Consider the following 15,764-nt stretch of genomic DNA (forward strand, 5'->3'; position numbering starts at 1 on the left):
ACAGGCCACATGGATCAGAGCTGCAGAGCCTCCTTCCTACATGCTCCATCTTCCAGGGGCTCCGTACTCAGTCCAGAGCAGGGGAGCTGACCTGAACAAAGGGAGAGGGGAATAAGAGAGGCAAAGGCTCCCAGGACCTAAGAGGATCCATTGGCAGAAATCTCCATCTTTTGCTTTAAAAGCAAGATAGGTGTATATACCAATGGGGGCTGAAAAGTTGAGGCCCTTCCCGGAAGATTCTCTGGGACATTTCACCAGCCCTGCTCCCCAGTACCAGCAGGGCCTTGTAAGGTCAGTGGATCTCTTGAACGAGTAACTTGGAGCATCAGTGTCACCCTCTTGAAGACTGTAACCAAAGACAAGTATTTTTCGCAGAGTCTGAGACATGGGGGAGCAGCCTTGAAAGATTCCTGATGATGAAGTCTTGAAGTTGTACCCGAGCAAGTCAAGGTTGCTCATGAGTATACATCTCCATTGCTATTGTGCCTCCAGGACTTATGGATGGAGTGGTTGTCAGCTCTTTTATGTACTGAGTACCATTGTCATAATAGTGCTTCTTATTTATTCATTTAAGCCTTTCCCATTTTACAAACGAGGGCAATAAGGCCTGGAGAGGCTATGTAACACAGTTAGTGGCGATGGTGAGATTCAAGTCTATCTCTGGAACTCATACTCCCAACCACTGCACCTTGCTGTTTTCCACGTGCCTGGCCACGTTAGAGCAGGATGACATAAGCCTTTCAGACTGGTTCACCCCCACCGTGGTGGGAAGGACCAGCTGCCCACCTTGTCATTGAAGCTCGGGAGATGTGTTCCAGGTTACAGAGAGACACTTAGGATGTGAGACGAGAAGCTGAGCATGTTGTCATGAGCCTTGACCATAGATCTGAAGGATGTCAGTGCTGTTGTCTGCACTGGTTTGGACCTCCTCTTGAGTCCAGGAGAAGTGGACTCCTTCCACCTGTCCCCGATGCATGCTCTCAGGTCCAGACTCCCAGCCCCTATTGGGCTCAGTCTGTGGTGAGGGTTGAGGCAGGGGGGAAGTGGACAGCACAGTTCCCTTACCAGCAGAACACAGACATTTCTTTGGCTCATGTCAATGAAGTCAATAAATGAAAGAACTTTGTAGTCTTTGAAACCATCCACTCCACACCCCACCCCTGGACACTCCCTAACTCTCTTCCCTGTTGTATTTCTCTTTTTGGCTCTTATCAGTAGCCAACACATTATACGTTACTCATTTATTTCAATATTTATGGAAGGAAGGGAGATAAAGCGCTTTACCTACATGAAGAAGCCTGTCCATTGTTATCATGTAATAGCTGTGGGTCTGCTGGGTACCCACCACCTCATCAGGCTTTGTCCAAGATTTAGAATGTGTAGGTTTGATCCCACCCAGGGGAACAGGTGGAGACACTTGACAGATAAAAAGTAATTTGCAAATATTTACTTATGAAGATTTATTTCTCTACCTTCACATAAGGAATGATACGATTCTATGTCACTGGTTCTGAGAAGTGTCCAGTCCCTTTTTCAGTTGCCATGTGAGGAGTCTCCATCACACAGATGGTTATTACTGCTTATGAACAGACACATCCAGAGAGACGCGTCACCTAACGCACCTCCTCAATGTGCGGGAAGGCCAGGCCCAGGCCTCCCATGGAAATTCCATCCAAAACATGACTCAGAATCCTTGAAAGCACTTTCGTTTATCCAGTTTGTCAGCTAAATTATGTTATTCCACTAAGGAAAAGATGTATATTTTTTTGTTTATTGTTGCAGGACCTTTATTAATTACCCAAGGCGTAATCAACCATGGTGTTGCATTCTAATCTAACATGACTCTGGATGCCTGTGTTTTTCAAAATGAATTCTTCAAAAATCACAAACCAAAGTATGGTGGAGACTACAATATAGAGCATAGTCTCACATTCAAGACACTAAATATAAACCCAAGGTCATGAAAAATTATGTTAGTTTTGAAACCCAATTTCTGATCTCAATTAAAAAGGAAACACTTTTGGTTTCAAAAATAGGTTAGTCTGCTCAAACTCTTTCCGGAACAGTAGCTAAATGCTGGCTCTTGGCTCCGCACCCCCATTATCCAAAATGAAAGGGACAGCCTTAGGAAGCCTGCTTAGGCCCCCATGGGTTACTGCTGCTCATTATGCACAGCATCACTTTTACCAAGGAAAAACTTCTTTCAGGCTCAACGCTGACAAATTAGAAGAAAAAGCAGAAACCAGTGGTGGCAAATTAGTGTTTGCTATCCGCCGATGCCTCTGCGCTCAGAGTGACGGCCTAACTCTCAGGATGGCAAGGGAAGTGGGCTCCAGGGCGCCTCCCACCTCACGGCCTTATCGCGGCCTTCCCCAAGCAGGGCCGCTGACACCGCGGCCTCACGCTGTGCTTGGCGGGTGGGTCACGCGGCCCAGGAAATGGAAGGCAGCCGAGTCTTGCTCCAAAACAGCAAACAGGAACGGACTGTTGAGCTTCACCTCCAAGACTTCAGCCCCCTCGGACTGCTGGGTGGGCTCTGTGGGCTGCTCTCCTTCATCAGCTCTCAGTTCAAAAAGAATGGTATTCAGCACCTGCAAAACACCAAGCCTTAGGGGCTCTCCTCCCGCAGGAGGGGTGAGGGCGGGATGGGGTCCAGGGGTGGCTGAGGGGCACTGAGGGCTGGAGGAGCGCGTGTCCTCTGCTCTGCCAGGACAGCCACACTCACTCATCCATCGTGGCCCAGCTCACGTGACCGCACCTCCCTAGAGGGATGTTCAAACCCTCCCATCTCCACCTTCCACCTCAGCAGCCCTGGCAGAACCAATTGCTCCCTCTGTGGGGCCCCCAGTACTTGGTTCCTTCTGCTCATTTCACCCAGAGCTCTCTAAGGACAGGACCGTGGTGACTCACCTTTCTCCCCAGCACCCAGCACAGCATCTAGAGCATCCCAGGGTGCTGGACCATGGCATATCTACTACCCAGGGGTTCCCTGCAGCAGGGAGCTATACCATGTGGGCCGGGACTAGGGCAAGGAGAGTGATGCACCTAGAGATGCCAAATTTAAGAAGGTGACTCTCCTCTGCCTCGTTCTGGGCCTGCTGGAGGATCTGGGGAGGATCCCAAAGGTGAGGCCGGGCTGGGCAGAGCCAGGGAGCACACCCAGGAGATGGGGAAGAGGGGCTGGGTGCCTCCACCTGTTACTGGTGAGCCCCAGAACCCTTGGTCCCTTCTCTCTCTCCCCTAGAGCACACCTGTCAGACTACACTCTCCCTCCTGCCCCTGCCGGCCCCCTCCCCCAGCTTCCTCTGTGTCCATCCCATTGTGACCCTTCCCCCCTCACCTCACTCTCCCTTCCCCCCATGAGTACCCAGAACTGACATCAGGCAGACACATGGGGCCCACACACTACCTTTCCAACTCTGAGGTTGTCATCACTTATTTTGCCCAAGTTGGCTTCGGGGCCCAGCAGGGTGGGCAGCTTGGCCAGGGTGAGCAGGTCCTGCAGGTTGTAGGAATCTTCCAGCACCAGCTGTGGCATGGTCAGGTGCACGGCCCTGGGGAGGGGACACACAGTTAGGGGGTCCCTGGGGTGGCTCCCACAGCAAGGCTCCAGGCCACAGGGGAGACTGACAGCGAGGGGTCGCAAGGACCCCGGAAACCAGATGGCGTATGTGCCCCCACACGTGTCTCATTCAAGTGGCATTTTGCTCACTAGGTTGCCTGATCCCTTGAGAACATTTTCGTCAACAAATACAATTAAAAACCTTCATGTCCTTCAAAGTCCAATGAGAAGGCTGCACAAAATAGAATAGTGATGCTCTCTAGGAGATTGGTTGTGAATAATTGTTCTTTGTTCTGTTCTGTTTTTAGGTTGGCTGAGTTGAGGCTGTGTTACTTAGGTAACTTAAAAAACGCTATTCTCTAAACTAATAAACGATGTCTTACTCCCTTTCAGTGGTTCTCTGTCCTTGATTGAGACACCCACGGCAGGGAAAGTGGCGGGAGGAACCCACAAAGCCGGGCTCTTCACACACATCTGCTCTTTGCCCTCAAACAGAGCAGTCTGCCTCTTCCTTCCTTTGTCAGCCCTGAGAGCTACAGCTGTTTCTGGTGACACAAACCTTGACATCAGGAGGCATCTGGGGGCCCTGGTGACATGTCTCTTCACACCCACCTTGGGAGCAGATTTATGAGCTCCACTGACCTGGCCGTGAGACCTAGGCTCCTGCTGCTTCTACTGAAGGGGAGTTGCTTTATTTCTGTCACAGAAGGGGGAAGGAGCTAATGACCACCAGGGCTCCCTGAGAAAGCTCCACCCCCAGGCCTCACTGTCAGGAAATCAGTCACCCTCTGAGACTGCTGCAGATCATGAGCACACGCACATGTGTGGAGGGTGTAAAACGTCCCCTGCTCGGAGGGCAGATTGAAATGTTTCCTCTCCTTCCGAAACAGGTGGGTAAATATAAGCACAGAAAATGAATGCTTTCTCCTCTCCTTTACCTTATCTGCATCCAAAAAGAGAGATGATAAATGGAGAGAGAGATGGATCGTTGGGTGGGAGGGTGGATGGATGGATGGATGGATGGATGGGTGGATGGACAGACGGATGGACCTTCTGCTCCAGAAAAGCAGTGGCAGTGTGGGTGAACTCTCGAGGCCACCCAGGGGAGCCCAGGATCACCCTGGGGAGCCCAAGAGCCCTTCCCTGCCCATGTCCAGTGCTCAGTAAATGCTCCGCTCATCCGCCCAGCCCCCACCCCCACCCTCATCTCTGGGCAGAAGGACTGAAGCCGTTCTCCCACTTTCCAGGGAGAGACACAGAGGTTTGAGGGCGCTTCCTGGGAGCCATACCGGAGATGCAGATTCTTCATCCTGCCCAGGAAGTCATACTGGAAGGTGAGGGACTCCACCGTCTCCAGGTCGGAGCTGCGCCAGGGCCGGATCAGCAGCAGCCAGGCATTCCTGCTGAGGGGCACGCGCGTCACGGAGAAGTTGTTCTTGGTGTCGTCCCAGTGCTGGAAGGTGCCAGTCCCCGAGAGCATGGGGACTGACACGGAGGTGGTGTTGTCCACCCAGAACTCCTGGGGCTCCTTCAGCAGGGAGAACCCCTTCATTCTTCCTGAAACCCAGACAGGAGACAAGCAGGGAGGGGTCAGCCGGAGGCCAGGGTGGAGAGCTGGGATCAAGGAGAGGGGGCGCCCCTGGGTGGGGGCAGTGGGGGCTGGAGGGGGCAGGGGATGTGGGCGGGGGTTGGACTTAGAGCTGAAGGTTGACAGGCAAATTCTGACTCCCCCAGCTCCCCTGCTGCGGTAATGCAGCCTCCCCCTCAGTCCCACCACAGAGGAAAATGGGTCCTTGTGAGGAAAGCCAGTCCTCGCCCCCCTCCTCACCTCACCCTCTCTTCCCCAGCACATCCCAGCCCGCTCTCCATTTGCTGCAGCACAAAGCTGCTCCATGCCCAGAACCCTGGGTGCACTTTCAGGGCTTCCTCCTCTAAAGTCTAGCCATCTTGAATTCATTAGAATAACAGCAACAACAATAATAACAATTCAGCCTTTTGCTGAAGACTTACATGTGGCAGGCACTACACCTGAGAGTTTACATCTAGCACCACATTTAAGCCCCACAAAGGAAACCATGGCTCAGAGAATTTAAGGAACTTACCTGGCTAGTAGTTGACCAAATAAATTCAGTCCCAGATGTGTCTGAGTCCAAAGCCTGTGCTTTGCCGCACTTACTTTTTTTTTTTTAAACTTTAATTTAAAAATTTTTTTATTGTGGTAACGTACAACATAAAATTTCCCATTTTACCCACTTCCAAGCATCAATTTGTGGCATTAATTATATTCACACTCTTATCCTACCATCACCGCCATTCATTATCAAAACTTTTTCATCACCCCAAACAGAAACTCTGTTACCAAAAAGCAATAATTCCCCATTTGCCCGCTGGAAACTGCCCCAACCCCAAATAACCTGTCATCCACTCTCTGATCTCATGTATTTGCTTATTCTATGTAGTTCATGTAAGTGGAATCATACAATATTTGTCCTTTTGTGTCTGGCTTATTTCACCCAACATGGTGTCTTCAAGTTCCCCTGTTGTGGCATGTATCAGAACTCTGTTCCCTTTACATGGCTGATTGGCACTCCAGCACGTGGAGGCACCACATTTTGTTGATGCATTTATCTGTTGATGGACACTTGGGTTGCTTCCACCCATTGGCTATTGTGCATAGCACTGCTGGGAACGTCGGTTTGCCCACACTCCTTTCTATCTGAGTCCAGCACCAGCTGTGACGGAAACTGCGGCAGTCCCCCGATCTCCATCCACCCTTTCCCAAAGCCTTAGAATGTATATCCAGGCACAGGGCCTCCAGGAATAAAGACTACATGTCTAGTAGACCTGCTGCCACAGCAAACACGTGGCTTAGTGGTGGCCCTCGGGATTTCAGCAGAAGTGATATGTGCAACTGTGCATGGGACCTCAAAGGGAAGGAGCACACCCTCTCTTTCGTGCTTCCCCTGGCCAGACTGTAGGCATGGCGGGGAACTAGGATGGCAGAGGAGGAGACAGGAATAGCCTGACCCCTTGTCAAAGTGCAGAAGCAGAGCAGCCTCCAACTCAGACTGTTATGGGAGAAATAAGCCACCTGTCTTGTTGAGGTCACTGTCATCTGGGGTCTCTCTATTATAGAAGCTGAACCTCTACCCTAACCATTACCCCAGGACATTCTCTCCCTCTGCAGTACTCCTCCTCCTCTTGAAAGGTCCACCTTGGTTGTTTCTAGGAGAGTAAGGTGTAGGTTAGTAGAAACCCATCACAGATGGGCTCATCAGGTACAGGACACGTGGGAGTTGGAACAGAGGTGGTTTTAAAAAGGCAGGTCTTTCTTTTTACTGAATCAGAGGTCTCCAAAATGAAAGGGAGGCAGAGAAGCTGGAAGGATATTATTCCAGGTAGAAAGGAGCTGAACACCTCTTCGCACGATCAGGAACTGTGCTGGTTGGAGTCTGTTATGCACTCCAGAAAAGCCTGTGTTCTCTTATCCATCCCTGTGGGGGCAGAACTAGTGTTAGGTGGGACCTTTTGATTAGGTTGTTTTCATGGAGATGTCATCCATTCCACTCAAGGTAAGTCTTAATCCACTTGCTGGAATCCTCTATGAGAGGATAAAAGACAGATGAAACTCAAAGAATTCAGAGAAGCTTAGAGGGAAGATCCTAGACATTTTGGAGAAAGCTACTGAAGTCAGAACCCAGGACAGAAGGACCAGCAGACGTCGCCATGTGCCTTTCTGTGAGCAGAGGCACCCGGAATGCCAGCAGCCTTTCCTCAGAGAAGGTATCCTCCTCTTGATGCCTTACTTTATACATTTTCATGGCCTTGGAACTGTAAATTTGCAACCTAATATAAACCCTCATTGGAAAAGCCAACCCATTTCTGATATACCGCATTCTGGCAGCTTTAGCAAATCGAAATAGGGACTGACTGGATTTTCTGAGAACAGAGTGGAAGACTCCAACATGTCCCTCGCCCTTAATACTCCAAGTTCTTTGGCCGCAAACAAGAGCAGCTCCCGGAAGGGCTGTTTTAGCACGATGTGCAATCCCTCCCACGGATCCCCAAAGGGACTTCAGCTCCTTCCAAGTGGGCCTTGGGGGAGGCTTTTTGGTTTGAAAGAAAAAAGGACTGAATTGTTCTCCTCCAACAAAGCTAAGTTTGTGCTCAACAAAAAAAGGATGCTGCCTCGAAAAACATGTCAGTATCTGAAAGGGAGATGGCTGCCGTCTCCTGTTTGCTCATCCGAAAAGTACGAATCATGCCTAAAACCATGATAAAGGTTAGGTTAATCTCTAAAGGTTAAGTCAGCCGATGTTGACATGGAACCTGTCGGGGCCAGTCCCCCGAGCTCAGGATGAAAGTGAGTACTGTCCAAAGGGCACCCTGAGGCTCATCGGCTCCCAGATGCCTGCATCTTTGCTGGTTAGAAACATCCAACTATGCAATGAGGCCCTTTGAATAGAACATTATTGCTAAAGGGGAACTTAAAGCACTCGAGATGGCTTGCTAATTTCATAAATGGACAAACTAGTCAGCAGGAAGTGGATTTGTAGGTCCATTTGACAGAAACAGAAGCAAGGGAGGGTCCAAAGACTGATCGAGATCACAAGATGGGAAAGTAGCAGGGGCTGGGCTCACTCCCAGGTCTCCTGAGTCTGTAGTAGGATTTGCTTTATTCTACGCCTTCTCTTTTTACCCCTTCTTTCCCAGCTCTACAGTCTGAACCATATGTATTGGCAACTTTCCAAAATGAGACTCCATTGTTTTGCTCAGTGGCTCTCTGGCCTTTGCTTTTTTTGGTGGTGGTGGGGGGAAGGGGGCACCTACTTTCTCAGTGAATCTCCTCATGGGCTTCCTCTTAGAGCCAGGGGGCTGTGCCCAGAGGTGCCCCCTCCACTCTTCCCAGACGTTACAGCCACCCTCAGACCTGGGCTGCACTCTGGTCCTCTCAGGGTTGGGATATGAGACTTTGTTATGTCACAGTGACGTCAAGGATACTATAATACCAAGAAAATTATCATGCTCTAGTTAACGCTCTCTGTCTCCACAGTTCTATCTTTCAATTTCTTCCGTCTCTCTTTGTCCCCCACAAGGTTGCACATCTTCTTGATTGAACCTCACCAATGTGTATTCTGCCCCCACCCCCCATGAATTCACAGGCTCGTGTTCCCAAACAGTTTGCAGGCACTATTGCCTAACCTTCAAACTTCACTCCCAGCCTCCAAAGCACACAACACAGGCCGCCAGGATGACCTCTGGGCACTCAAAAACCCGCCCTGCAATTAACTCCCACCTTCCTAGCAGCACATTCAGTCTCTCAAAATCTGGCCCCATCCCCACTTTCCAACCTCCTTCCACTGGTCCCCTCCTCTCATTTTATGCTTTGGCTCAACCAAGCCACTCGCTGTTCTCTGTGCTCGCCATGAACCTAGCTGCCTTTGTCCTCAGTGTTCCCTCTGTCTGAGATGCCTGTCCTCTTTGTCGCAGCCCTGCTGCCCTCACCCCCTCCTGAGACCTGCCCTTCCCACCCTGGAGCAAGCCTTCCCTCCTCTGAAAACTCTTAGCCATTCACAGGTACCTCTCCTGGAGCACTTTTCCTAGCAGCTCTATTAGAGCTATTTGTCCCCAAGTCTTATCTCCCCATTTGAACTTCAACAAGCAGCCTAGTCAGGGCCTGGGGCTTATTGCTACCAGCCTCCTCTGTGGTGCCTGGCTCACACTCTTGCAAGTCATAACTTCTCAATAGTCACATACTGAATGAATGAACAAGCTTTGTAGTAGGATTTTTTTCTTTTTGTAATACTCCCTCCCAATATGAGAGTTATTTAAGTTTCTGCATTGGGCAGAGACCCAAATCCTTGTTCTTCTTAAGGGACATGAACCTTTCCCTTCTGAGCAGAAGCCACCTGACACAGGTATGAATCCCAGGATGCCCACTTGTGACTGTGTGATCTTGCACAAGTCACTTTGGTTTCCTGAGTCTCTGTTTCCTCACCCATAAATAAAGACAATGATACTCCTCACTTCATTAAAAAGAGAGTTGAGTAATGAAAGCAAAAGTCTGTACCATAGTAGTTGGCACATAGTAGGGCGGGCAGTGGGGTGCTCAGTAGATGCTTATCCAAGGAGTCGAGTGGGGCAGCCCCTCTTCTAGAAGTCTGAGAAACTCCATGTTGCTCAGGTTTGAAAACTGAGTGAAATACTGCTTTCATTGATTCTATGCTATTTTCCTGGGCTGAAATCTCACTTCCTGCAGAATACCCACCTAGAAGTCTGCGAAAACAGTATGTTGCTCAGTTTTCAAAACTGAGTGAAATACTGCTTTCTTAGACTTCTATGCAGACTTCTAAGTGGGTGTTCTTCATAACATGAAATTTTAGCCTGTTTCTCTTCAAGGTTGGCCTCCAGTCACATCTTCACACCCACCCCCTAATTCCTGGCCCTGTTGAGCTCAGCCCACGCACCCAACGCTAACTCCACGAAGACAGAGAATTGCCAGAGTCGACCCGGAGGGTGTGGCCTTACCTTGGAAGTGCACGTAGGTGTTGAACTGCAGCGTGCTGTCTGGGCTGTCCCCTGTCACGGGGATGTTCATCTTCCACCCCATCACGGCCTGGATGAACCTGTTGATCTTCTCTGCAGCAAGCTCTGGGTCCGTGGACAAGTCCAGGGAGCGTGGGAGGGTGACGCGGGCAAAGGGAGCCAGACCCCGCACAAAGGGCTGCTTCAGTGGCAGGCTGGGGGCAGTGAACAGGCCCACCACCGTGGACAGGAGGAGCCGGCTGTGGCCACTCACGCCACCCTGGGCGACGAGGAGGCCCTGGATGGTCTGCAGCGCAGAGAGGACCTTGTGCCCATCCAAGCGGGATGTGCAACTCTGATCCTGACCGGGGACACCAAGGAATGCCTGTAATCTGTCACCTGTGGGGCCCAAGGCGCCCAGGTAGAAGGAGGTCAGGGTGCCAAAGAGAGCCGTCGGGGAGAGGAGGGCGGCTCCGCTGGCCGTGCTCCACGTCTCCCTCAGCACCTTGTACATGTGGAAGCCCAGAAAGTTGAGCAGCATCCCAACCCTCGTGGCCCTATGCTTGTCTTCATCCTCCAGGTTCTCCACGGCCATCACCAGCTGCTCCCTCAGGGCCTCCTCATCCACAGCGGTCGTCTTGGCCTGAATCGGGATGGATGTGAAGGTTGGGTCTTTGGGCATCTCTACATTGGGCTTCTCTAGCTTGTCACAGTCGCTCTTGCTGTAGGTGAGGAGGTGGAAGGGGTGGATGTACACCCGGTCACCGGCTGCCAGGGAAGCCCAGGCCAGGAGGCCAAGGATGGTGAGCCCTAGTCTCACGCTGGCAGGAGCCATCTCTGATGGGGACGCTCGCTTCTGCAGACCCTGAAACATCATTTGCAAAGGGTGATTAGTAAGTGATTCTTACACCCCCCCCCCAGCCAGACTATTAGTTGTCCTGATGTTTCCTGCAACCATTTAGTCCAGGAGAAATTCATTCATTCCTATAAATATTGAAGAGACGAAATGGATTTAAACCTCCCTGGGAAAATATCTACATGATCCAGAGGAAAACCCACATTCCTATACCTGTAAATTCTGCCCCCCTCCCAGAGAGCCAAGTGTGTTCCAGGTGGAAAAGGACTCAGTCCCTGTCCCCAGGGAGCTTGTAAGCCAGTTTGGAAGACCAGACTAACATGCACAGAGGGTTTTCCTATGTTACATGTTGGCGGGGCAACCAACCAGGAAACCAATAGCTCATTTCCCAGCCGAGGTGTGTGAGGTGAGAATAAAGATCTCGTCTTTGTATAATAGATACCAGTTCGCAAAATCCCTTCCCCATATATAATGTTATCTAATCATGAAAGGGCACAGAAAGGGACGTTCTGAGACATGAAGAAATGTCCCCAAGGTCCTGCAGCAAGTATGTAACAAACACAATTCAAATCTCCTTTTCCTTTCACGGTAGGTCCCCACCGTGCTGCCAGCTAGACTCACCTGGGAAACTTTAGAAACTAGGAGGGCCTGATCTCAGTCCTAGAGATGCTAATTAAATTCACGGGGATGTGTTCTGGGCACATTGTTTTGTTTTGTCTTACATCTCCCCCAGGGTCTTCACATGCAGGCTGAAGTCAGCCCCTCTGGCTCACACCAAAATTCGAGTGTTCCCAACCTGCCGCGAACCCCAAAGCCAGTTCTCTACTTGAGCTGCATATTAGTTGGTATAGTAGTGCCCATTAGGCAGTTAAAAAAAAAAAAATCCCTGCTCAGCCCCACTCACAGAGCATCTAATTGGCCTGTGATGGGGCCAGGTATAGATTTTTTTTTTTAATCTCTGCACGTGATTCTGATGTGCAGCCAAGGTTTAGAACCTCCGCCCTAAAAGTGGGTCACCATGTCTGGACTAGAGAATCCCCAGCAGCCTTCTCTTTCAAACGCTCTGCGATTCTGCTTCCACCTCCCCTCCTGCAAAGAGGAAGGTAGACCTCGGCGAGCATGGGAACTAATCTGAGATCCCGGGAAAAGAAGACTAGTTTGCTTGTCGCACTAACTTATTCCATGGTTGGACTCTTCTCACTTGTGGGGATGATAGTTCATTCCATTCTTCATTCCATTCTGAACAATGTATACTACGTCTAACCTCGTTTTCCTTTAGAAGATGTGCACCATGTCCTAAGGCATTGCTTAGTGCTCTCATCCCCACCTCGCTGAGCCTCTTGGGGGTCTCTCTCTACCCCCACAGAGCCTGCTGGGGCTGGTCCTCTGTGCGCAATGTCACTTCATGACCCTATGACTCCTAGGTATTTTTCCTGGCATATCTATGCATACCCAGCCAGCCCACCGTATGTTTGTAATTTGTTTTCCTCCCCTGGATCTGCTAACCTGCACAGGCTCACATTCAATGTTGAGTGTATCCGCTATTGTGTTCTGCTCTAGCTATCAAATTGGCAAAGACACTTTTTGACGGCGGACTTTAGTCATCCAGGGCTCCCGTCTTCTGGGCATAATTGCCAGAGAAACGATTCTCCTTTCCTCTGACCCTTTCACCCCATTTCTCAGCCATCTCTCCATCCTAACCCACCCCCAGAATCTCCCCACGTCCTCCTCACAAGGTATTTGACTCTATCCCCTGATCTTACAAAAAAAGCTACACAAAATGGGAAAATGGAACAGGAAACTCTCTCCGCCTCCTCCCAAGCCTAAGTTTTCAGTTGAGGCCTAAATCTAAATGGCCAAATCAAACAGAGGTAGCCTGTGAACAGATCCCGCAGTAGCTGGCGCTGACAGACCCAGTTTGGGCCAGGCAGATAAACACAGCTCCCTCCCACTTAGCCGCTCCTGCACTCGCAGGCACACCTCAGGGGAAGCCATTTCATGGATGATTTCAAGGCAGAAGTTGTTGTTTGTTCTCCATTGTGATCTGCTGCTTCCACCCAAGCCCATTCTAAATCAGTGAGCAGCAGGGTCCTGAAAATAAATGGGGACACCAGGTGCAGCAAACCCCACCTGCTTACTCCCTGGGGTTGTTTTCCTCCTTCAGTCATCCCCTTGGGTTCTCTCTTCAACAGCCTCCTCCTTCTGTGTTTCCCTACTTCTTTGGGCTCTGTAGTTTAATAATAATGGTGAGGATACCAGCTAAGGCTTATCTTTACCAGCTAACACTTAGCTTGCCTTTTGTCAGGCACTGTTCTATGTGCATCTCACAGTCTCACAATATAACTCATCTAATCTTTACAATATCCCTTGCCTTCTCACTGAGCCTTCCTTGACACGAATCACCTTTCAACCTGCTACATCATTCACTTATTTATGATGCTTAGTGTTTCCCGTCTGTCTCACTAGAATGTAAGCCACACAAAGGCAGGGCTCTGGCTTCCTTTGTTCACTAATACTTCCTATGTTTGCAAAGTAACACCTGAGACACCGTAAAGACAAGGTAGAGAGTGGCCAAATGAATTAATTAATGCTGTCTTGCAGAGGAACACAGAGGTTAAGTGACTTGCCCAAGGTCACAGAGCTAGTAAGAGACAGAACTAGGAATCAAACCCAGACCCCCTGACTTCATACTCTGTATTCCTAAGCCCCAATCTATGCTGCCTCTTGAACAAAGTAACAAGAATTTGCATTTTTAGTTTAGCTTAAACTTTATAAAGCACTTTCACAACATACAAGCTCCTTTAATTTATAACACAGCCCCGCAAGAGAGGGAAGCCAGGCGTTATTAGTATTAGTCCCATTTTATAGATGAGCAAAGGAGGTTCAGGAAGATAAAAGTAAGGAGCCCAATGACACAGCCAAGGAGCAAAGAAAGAGGTGAGGAGGGCCCTGTGGGACCCCTGTAAGCTGACCAAGATCTGGGCCCCTCCCTCACATGCCCCTGCCAGCTGCAACAAGCCTTGCTACTCCTTCTGACCTGGGACGGACCTGGGGGACTCTTGGCCACGGCGACTCCACTCCTGCCGCCCAGTTCCCTGTGGACCCCCAGCCCCCGGCTCCAGCTCAGAGGAAGCAGGAGCCCTCTTGCTTAGGAGGAGTGATTCGCCTTGTGAGATCAGGATGGGGCTGAGCCAGGCTGGCATGAGCAAGTCTTGAGTCTCGAGTCTCGTCTTCATTGTTTTCAGTAATAATGCCCCACTGCGGGACCCAGGCCCCTCACCGTCCCCTGGTCCTTGCTCCCAGATGCCATTAGCTTTATCCCTTCCAACAGCTCACCCTGCCAAGGCTGCTCTTTCCCACCTCACCACAGAGCCTCCTGGTCCCCTTCCCACAACCAGACAACTTGGGCTGGGGGCTGCTGCTGAGAGGGCATGGGGAGGGAACCAGAGAAGCGTGGTGGGGAGGGGGCGCTAACTTACCTTCTGCTTTGTCCTCAGGAACGAGGAGCCTCTTCCCCAGGCTGGGCCACAGAGGCCCTATTTATATCTGAGGGGTGGGGATGGAGCGGTTCCCAGACTGCTCTGAGAACAGGGGGGAGGGTGGGATCACATCAGGAGACTGGACGGGGAGGGTGGGGGCTGCAGGCAGCCAGTTCTGACTAGGAGGACGCTAACAGCCACTCTCACCCTGGGATTCCTTCCAGGAAGTCCTAGCAATCAATGCACAATTTCACTGCTGAACAGAATGAGCCGTCCAGGGTCAAGTTACACATTTACTGAAGCTTGCTGGAGCTGGGGCTGCTGTTCCTGGACCCCAGAGTGTGCCAGGCAGGTGTGGGATGAGCCTCTCCGTCCTGCTGTGTGGCTGCCCTGAGGTCAAACACCCCAGTGCTGACTGAGCTCCCCCGGTGAGGTGCTTCTGATGGGCATTAGGGAGCACCCAATAGTGGGGCCAGCAGGCTGGAAAGAGAGCTGGTCAGGGGACCTGGGAGCTACCTCCACCCTGAGGCTCAGGGACATGTGGTCTCGGCCAGCCCTACAGTTCTCCAACCAGCCCTCAAGCACCTGCTCCTAATAGGCCTGATAGGCCTTGGCAGAAATACTCAGTGGAGCAAGAGAGCACCTTACAGAAGCTCACAATTTAGCTGGGGAGAGAGTGACTAAATACATTAGTTTCCTAGGGCTGCTGTAACAAATTACCACAAACTGAATGCCTTAAAATAATAGAAATTTATTCTCTCAGAACTCCAAAATCAAGGTGTCAGCAGGGTTCATTCGCTTTGGAGCCTTGGAGGGAGCATGGCTCCAGGTCTCTCTCTGAGCTTCTGCTGGCTCCCGGCACTCCCTGGCACTCCTTGGCTTGTGGCTGCATCATTGCACTCTCTATCCCCCATCTTCCCCTGGCCTTGCCTTCTGTGTCCTGTGTGTCCTTTTCTGTCCCTTAGAAGGACACTCTCATTCAATTTAGGGCTCACCGATCCAGTATGATCGCATCTCGGTCTTTACCTTACTTGTATTTGCAAAGACCCTATTTCCAAAAGGTCATATTCTGAGGTTCAAGTGGACACGAATTTTGGGAGGACCCTACTCACCCCACTACACTGAATAAAAATAGTGCAGCCAGATTGAAAAATACAAAAAAAAAAAAAAGGCACCCAGTGTTATTTTTTACTTTAATTGTTCTTTTTCACTTTAATTTTTGTTCTTATTATTTGTGTGTGTGTGGGGTAATAAAAATGTTCAAAAATTAATTTTGGTGATGAGCGCACAACTATATAATAGTGCTGTGAACAATTGATTGTACACTTTGTACGACTGCATG

At 50.3% G+C, this 15,764-nt stretch overlaps 1 protein-coding gene across 1 annotated transcript; it reads right to left on the reverse strand.

Moving 5' to 3' along the window:
* Window positions 1-1,435: 1,435 nt before the first annotated feature.
* AGT (angiotensinogen) lies at window positions 1,436-14,574 on the reverse strand. Its single transcript, XM_037820850.1, has 5 exons — window positions 14,423-14,574; window positions 10,091-10,952; window positions 4,852-5,119; window positions 3,410-3,554; window positions 1,436-2,591 (listed from the first exon to the last, which is right to left on the reverse strand). Exons 2-5 carry the CDS (start codon window positions 10,920-10,922, stop codon window positions 2,400-2,402), a joined length of 1,437 nt encoding a protein of 478 aa, XP_037676778.1. The 5' UTR covers window positions 10,923-10,952; window positions 14,423-14,574; the 3' UTR covers window positions 1,436-2,399.
* Between the last annotated feature and the right edge of the window lie 1,190 nt (window positions 14,575-15,764).

Source organism: Choloepus didactylus, chromosome 2 (genome assembly GCF_015220235.1).
Source record: "Choloepus didactylus isolate mChoDid1 chromosome 2, mChoDid1.pri, whole genome shotgun sequence".
Taxonomy (NCBI): Eukaryota; Metazoa; Chordata; class Mammalia; order Pilosa; family Megalonychidae; genus Choloepus; species Choloepus didactylus.